General features: G+C 55.1%; 1 protein-coding gene across 1 annotated transcript in view; it reads left to right on the plus strand.

The window, feature by feature from the left end:
* Positions 1–7,007, plus strand: part of MTHFS (methenyltetrahydrofolate synthetase) — a 36,916-nt gene extending 29,909 nt beyond the window's left edge. Inside the window, exon 3 of the mRNA XM_021680700.1 lies at positions 6,493–7,007. Within this exon, the coding sequence (XP_021536375.1) occupies positions 6,493–6,722 (230 nt within the window). The 3' untranslated portion in view covers positions 6,723–7,007. The remainder of the gene's footprint in view (positions 1–6,492) is intronic.
* The last annotated feature ends 691 nt before the right edge of the window (positions 7,008–7,698 follow it).

Here is a 7,698-nt window from a genome sequence, read left to right on the forward strand (position 1 = left end):
TGAGTGCCCAGGTGAACGCATGCTCGGACAGACAGGTGGAGGTGAGCGCCCAGGTGGAGGTGAGCTCAGACAGGTGGAGGTGAGTGCCCAGCTGGAGGTGAGCTCAGACCGGTGGAGGTGAGCGCCCAGGTGGAGATGAGCTCAGGTGGAGGTGAGCTCAGGCAGACAGGTGGAGGTGAGCCCAGACCGGTGGAGGTGAGCGCCCAGGTGAACACACACTTGGATGGACAGGTGGAGGTGAGTGCCCTGCTGGTTGTGCGGTGGTGCTTGGAGGGGGTCGCTGGGAGACATGGCCCCAGCTCTGAGCTAGCAAGAAGAGGGGGAGGAAACAGCTCTTTGTGGCTGCCAGGCTGTGACACTCCTCATTTCCAGCCTTTTCTGCGGGATTAGGGCAAGGACAGGCCGCCAGCTGAGCAGCCCAGGACAGGAGCCTGAGGTCAGGGTGCCCGAAGAGGGTCTGCGGCCCAGCTGCTGATTCCACGGCCAGGGAGAAAGAGGATGTGGTGTGAAGGAGAACTGAATCCTCAGCACCTAGCACAGTGCTTTTGGTCCCGTGAATAGATAAGGGCACTTAGGAAACGCTTTACCTTCATTTTCTTTCAGGACCTAGTTCCTGTTCTTTCAGCTTTAGTGGATGAAGGTTCTGCGGCTCAGTGTCTGTCCTCATGTCCCCACTGAGAGCATCCTCGCCCCAGTGGCTTCCAGGTTGCCAGATTTCCTGTCCTTACCATACTCGTCCGTTCTGCCAATGTTCCGCTCCCTTCTTCCTGAGACTCTTTCCTTATCTTCTAGGCGAGGTCAGTGCCCTGCGGCCCACGGGCCACAGCTGGCCCGCCACCTGCCTCTGTGCATAAAACTTTATTGGCGCACGGCCACACTGTTCGCGGATGTATTGTCCGTGGCCCCTTTCGGACCACGTGGCAGAGTTAAGTCATCGTGACTCAGACCCTGTGGCCTGTAAAGCCTGGATTAGTTATTCTCTGGCCTCGTGCAGGAAGCTTGCTCCCCGCTGTTCTGTCACAGTGCCCTCTCTGGTCTCCTTCCACACCCGGAGCGAGAGAATGAGCGAGAGCCCGTTCTAAGGGGAGGCTGGGAAAGCTCTGGCCGAAGAACCACTCAGGACTGAAGAAGCCCCACCCCTCCCCCGGCTACCTGGCTCGAGAAATAGAGTCTGACATTTCTTAATTAAAAAAGGAAAGCTCTTAGCGTCAGTGTCTCGTCCTACGCAGCGTGGCCTGGCCCTGGGCTGAGGCGTTTACAGGCAACACCTGGTCTCAGGGCCGTGGCCGGCCCTTCTGCGGCAGGCACTGTTCCCAGCCGCCTCTCAGAGCGCAGGAGACCGAAGCAGGAGAGCATCGCTGGGCCAGCGACAAATAGCCTGGGGGCCGAGCGCCTCGCCACCGCGGTGGGCTGCCTCCAGGGGGCACTGGTGGTTCGGAGCCAGATGCGCTGCGAACGGCTGGATGAGGTTCCCGAAGCTTAGCCTTGCCGTCCTGGAGTGCAGAACCATGTTGGAAATCCAGCAGAGCCAGGGGAAAACACCCTACAGAGCACGACTCTGCAGAGCCGGGCCTAGCGGGGTGCGCGCTGGGCGGCGGGGTGCGGTCCGGTGCGGCGGGGGCTCCCTGTGCCGGGCGCACTCGGTGAGGCGCACACGCTTGAACACAGTCAGGTGGCGTCCTCCTGCGTGTGCGCTCTATGTCACTGTCCTCTCACGGAGCCCGTGGTGAAAACGGCCACGCCAGAGGCTCAGGGAGAATTTGTGCGCAGACCAGGCAGTTTTCTCCTGCTCTCCCTGCCGAGTTTTGACCTTGCCGGGCGTTAGGGTGGCCCTGGGACCCTTAGCGGGGACGGCCCAAGGTGGGACCAACGTGTGCAAGTGGAGCTTGGTAAGCCTGCGTGTGACCTTCAGGCCCCGTTGGTGCCTCGCCCCTGGGGAGGGAAAGCATCCAGGACCGAAGACACTTGGATTCATCAAGTAGACGCAGGCCAGAGGGGGCTTCTAAGGACCTGAAGCCAGGAGCGCAGGTGACCACATGGCAGAAGGGAGCAGCGGTACCCATCCTGCTGGCTGGGGCCCAGCAGCAACACCCACACAGGATGTCGGCACCCCTGCCTGTGAAGGGCCCTCGTCACCCGAGAATCCCAGAGCCGTTCTCCTTCTTGCTTACTCACTGTAGAGCTCGCTTCGAGTGGCTGGGCAAGGTCACACTTCGGCCGTCTTCCCGTCCTGGGATGTTGCCTCCCCAATGCAGACCCAGGGTGGGCCTCCGTGAGGGCCGTAGAGCAGGCGGGCGCGGTGACCCCGGGGGAGCGAGGCCACCTCTGCCGCGAGGGACTCGAGAAAGGTGTTTTCTTGTCTTGCTGTCCCCTTCCTTCTCTTCTAGTGGCCTGGAGGTGCGTGATCTGAAACTCTAGCTTCCCTTTCTCCTGTATTGACTGGTGGAAATCCTGATTTCCTCCTGGCTTTCCTTTTGGCATCTTTGCATTTAAAAAAAATGTGGTAAATGACACATAACACGAGATCCACTCCCTTAACAAAATTTTAAGAGTGCAGACCATGTTGGCCATGGGCACCATCTTGGACGGCAGATGTCTGCCGTGTGTTTGCATCCTGCCGGGCTGAAGCTGGTACCCACGGCAGCCCCCCATTTCTTCTCCTCCCTGCCTCCCACAACCACCGCAGTACGTTCTGCTCCTGTGAGTTCGGCTGCTTCAGATGCCTCCTGCGAGCGGACTGATGCAGTGTTTGTCCGTCTGTACCTGGTTTATGTCTTCCTCCACGCTGTAGCGGGTGCGAGAGTGCCTGCCTTCTCACGGCTGAGCAGTGTCCCCGTGCGTGCGCCTCGTGGTGTCATCTGTTCATGCATCAGCAGACAGGTGTTTCTACCTCTGAACTCTTGAGAGTAAGACTGCTCTGAACATGGGTGTGCAAGTACCTTTCCAAGACCTGGGTTTCAGGGGTTTCTTTTGGCTAAATACGCCTAGTTGTTCTACTTCTAGTTTTTTAAGGAATGTTAATACTGTCTTCCATAGAAGCTGCTCCTTTTCATATTCCCAGCAACAATGTACAAGAGTTCCAATCTCTCCATAGCCTCGCCAACATTTATTATATTGTTTTTGTTTTTTTTTTTAAGTGGACATCCTAGGTGTGAGGTGGTATCTCGTTGAGGTGTTGATTTGCATTTCCCTGATGATGAGTGATGTTGAGCATTTTTTATGTGCCTTTTGGCTCTAAAACTGAATCGGGGAGACATAAGAAATCCGAACAGACCAATTCCTAGTAACAAGATTGAATTAGTAAACAAGAAACTCCCCACAGGGGTGCCTGGGTGGCTCAGTTGGTTGAGCGTCTGACTCATGATCTCAGCTCAGGTCATGATCTCAGGGTCGTGAGTTCCGGCCCCGTGTTGGGCTCCACTCCAGGCATGGAACCTACTTCAGAAACAAAAGGAACAAAAAGAAAAACCAAAAAACTCCCGATAAACAAAAGTCCAGGGCCAGATGGATTACAAGGGAACTCTACCAAACATTTAAAGATGAGTTAATACTTATTCTTGAACTATTCCAAAAAAAAGAGGAAGGAATGCTTCCAAATTCATTCTATGAGGCCAACATTACCCTCATACCAAAACCAGATAAAGGCACTGTAAATATAGAAAATTACAGGCCAGTATCCCTGATGAACATGGAAGCAAAAGTCCTCAACAAAATGCTAGTGAACCACAGTCAACAAGACAGTAAAAGGATTACTCACCATGATCAAGTGGGATTTATTCAGAGATGCAAGGATGGCTCAGTATTCACAAATCAGTCAACATGGTCCACACATGAACAAAATGAAGAATAAAATCACTGTCATCATAATAGCTGCAGAAAAAGGATTTGACAAAATTCAACATCTATTCCTGATGAAAACTCTCAACAAAGTGGGTCTAGAGGGAACATAGCTCACGTAATAAAGGCCGTATAGGAGAAACCCAGCCAACCTCACAGTCCGTGGGGAAGAACTGAGACTTTTTCCCTGAGATCAGGAACAAGACAAGAATGTCCATTCTTACCACTTTTATTCAACGCAGTACTGGGCGTTTTAGCTGCAGCAGTTAGGTAAGAAAAAGAAAGAAAAGGCATCCAGATTGGTACGGAAGAAGTAAAACTTGCACTATTTGCAGACGATGTGATGCTATATATAGAAAATCCTAAAGACTCCACCTGAAAACTACTAGGATTGATAAAGGAATTCAGTAAGGTCACAGGATACAAACTAATATACAGAAATTATGTGCCTGTTGGCCAGTTCTGGTCTTCTCTGGAGAATCGTCTGTTCAGGTCCCTTGTCCGTGGTTGGGTCGGGTTGTTTGTGGTTTTGCTGCTGAGCTTTGTCTCTACCTCCCGAACCTTCATGCCCCGACCCGGCAGACTCCTCTCTTGTGCTCTCTGCTCCTTAGCGGGGTCCTTCTGCCCTTTCTATTCCCCCCTCTTGTCACTCTGCTCCTGCCACCTTTCCCTTGCTTTCCAGAACATACTCAAACCCAATTCTGGCACGTCCTTAAAAACCCAGGTCCCACCAAGGTTCCCACGATTCCCTCCCCAACGAGCCAGCCAGACGGGTGAAGCCTCGGGTGCGTCCTGTCCCTGTTGCTTCCGGGCAGTTGGCAGAGCTTGCTGTCTTGCACACACAAGGGGGATGGTGTTACACATGTGCTTGTTCTGTGTTGGCCGAGCTCCACCTCCGGCAGGAGCCTGGGAAGCCATGCATATGCGTGTGTGTGCTCAGTCTAACAGAGCTGAGCTTCCAGCCCCAGCGAGGTCTGGCGACAGGAAAGGACCTGGAGTGAGCTCAGTCTCCGTGCACGAGTCACCGTTCATCCCCCGAGAGAAGGAGGAGCAGGCCAGGGTCAGGGAGGGAAGGGAAAGGTCAGCGACCAGGGCGTGTGAGCACGTTTGGTTGGAAGAGACAGCAGGTTTACACAGAAGGTTACGACCGTGATGGGAGGCGGGCTCTGCAGGCTTCTGGCAGGCACGGGTTGGCAGGTGTGCGTGGGCTCACCCCACCCTTCCACACGTCGCCAGGACAGCTGTTGACCGCGGGGGGCCGGCCCGGCTGGCGGTCGGCACACCTCTACCCGGGCACCCTGTTCCAGAGAATCCATGGCTTCCAACCCGGGGTGTCCTTGGCAGCCTGCTGCATGGCTGGTCCGTCCAGGCCAAGCTCTGGGTCACCCAGAGGCCCCCCCCCCAGCCCTCAGGAGGCCAGCAAGGGAAGGCCACTGGGCCCAGCCCGGAGCTGGGCGTGTGATGTGGCCCTTGAGTCGTGCTGGTCTGTCATGCTCCCTGCGACGCTGGAAGGACCCTTCGGTGGCCTCACAAAATCCAAGGAGATGCTCCACCTCATGGTCTTTATTGCCTCCTTCGTGAGACGCCCCCACCCCTCTCACTCTCGTCAGCTTTTAGTCGCCTCCGAGACCCTACCTTGCACCGTGAGCCCCGGCAACCTGTTCTGTCTCACTGATGTATGGCCACTTCTGGGTCCCGGTGTTCCAGCCAGAGGACAGTTAGGGGCCCCCTTTTGTACCTTGAACGTTCCTGGCCAGGGCGTGAATCCCGTGCTCTCCCGTGAATCCGGGGAAGCTGACGGCCAGGCAGGCCTCGGCCCTCCAGCGGGAGGGGAAATGAGCAGGTGGCCTGGTCCTCTCACCAGCTGACCTCACCCTTCCTGCTCGCTGACTTGGAGGACAGCTCCGTCTGTTTCGGCTTCTCTCTGACCCTGTCTCACTCCTCCGATTGTCTCGGTGCTGGGCCACTGGCTCCCCAACCTGGCCCGTGTGTAGGATCGCCTGGCTGCTTAAGAAAAGAAAGAAAAAACGTTCTTAGTCCCTATCCATGGAAATTTTCTTTAGGTGTGGATGGGGTCTGGGAATCTGGCGTTTTTGTAATATAGTTGACCCTTGAACTACTCGGGTGTTAGGGGCGCCGACCCCCACATGCAGTTGAAAATCCACGTGTGGCTTTTGCCTCCTCCAGAGCTTACCTGCCAGTAGCCTCCTGTTGACCAGAAGCCTGGCCGTTGACACAAAGTTGACGATTACATCTTTTGCATGCTATATGCATCATGTCCTGTATTCTCACAATGAAATAAGCCAGAGAAAAAAAGTCAAGAAAATCGTAAGGACGAGGAAATACATTTACAGCGCTGTCCCCTATTGAAAAAAAAAAATCCACGTAACCGTGGGCTTCCACAGTACAAACCCACGCTGTCCAAGGTGTACACAGGAGAAAGCCTGAGGAGATGGGTGACAGGCTCCCTGAGCTGCTGAGTGTTTGTGTCCCTGATTGCCTTACTCTGTGCTTGTTGGATTTTCTAGGTGGTCATGTGTGTTTCAGCAATCGGGGAGAGGATGGATGTCATTCCAAAGCAGAAGGCAGACCCCCGAGGGGTGCGTCTCTTTCAGAAACCATTCACGCTCTTACCTGTGCCCCTCTCTCCCACAGGGGGACTCGATCTCATCTTCATGCCGGGTCTCGGGTTCGACAAGCAGGGGAACCGCTTGGGGAGAGGCAGGGGCTACTATGACACATACCTGAAGCGCTGTCTGCAGCAGCAGGACGTGCGACCCTACACCATGGCCTTGGCCTTCCGAGAACAGATCTGCCTGCAGGTCCCCGTGGACGAGAACGACATGAAGGTGGATGAAGTCCTTTACGAAGAGCCGTCCACGTGAACCCTGACGCCTGTGGCCAAAGGCTTCATCCCAGAGAAAAGCAGAATGTGTCCATTCGCCCGTCAGGACATCTGTGTGCATATGGACTGCCTGCTTTCTAGTGTAATTTGCAAAAACACCTGACATTCAACCACCTTCCCAAATCAGGAGTAGAACGTGAATAAAAATGGAGGCAATGGCCGTATGATTTTCAGCCTGTCTTACTGGTTATCGACGTGACGGGTGGATCTTTCTGTAGCGTTCACTCCGTGTTGGTGAGGTGCTGTGGTCCCACCCGAGTGGGACAGCCAGGGGATCTCGCCCCGCGTGGACACGGTTCCAGCGTGTCCTGTTGTGGGCCTGCTCAGGCTTCGGTGGGCTCGGGAGGCTCAGCCACTGTTCACTGACCTGTCGGTGTGTGTGTGTGCAGAGCTCCCCCAGAATATTCTAGCGCTTTGTCATGACTTCATTTGCTCACCCTGAGATTCCGTGTCTGACACTTTGTAGCTTTTGATGGTCCATGGACCGAAACCTTTTACAATTTAAATGCTTTAGCTCCATCTCTGTATGTCTCTGTGTGTCGGTCACTTAGGAGTTTAAGATCTGATGTCCCGTCGGTTAGAAATTATTTGCTTGCTTGTGGTGTCTGCTTTGGAAATGAAATGCGCCGTGGGCCGCGCGCCGGCAGATGGCATCCCGGCGTGGGAGCGGGGATTATGTGGGGGAGCTTTGCTCGTGACCAGGAACCCGGGAGTCTTCCTAGACGCTGCTTGCGCCCCCACCCCGTGCCCTGCCTGTGCTGGGTCCTGTGGCATTTGCCCCCAGGGTCCGCTGACGCCGGGCCACTCCCCTCCCCGTCCCCTCACTCCTGGTGTCCAGGCTCACGGTGTTTCCGAGCCGAATGGGCAGGAGATTCCCATCTGGCTTCTCTTGCCCGCAGTCTGGCGCTGTTTCCCAAACTCCAGTCCAAGTGACCTCACAAAGCATGAATCTGGGA

This window comes from Neomonachus schauinslandi, chromosome 9 (assembly GCF_002201575.2).
Source record: "Neomonachus schauinslandi chromosome 9, ASM220157v2, whole genome shotgun sequence".
Lineage (NCBI taxonomy): Eukaryota > Metazoa > Chordata > Mammalia > Carnivora > Phocidae > Neomonachus > Neomonachus schauinslandi.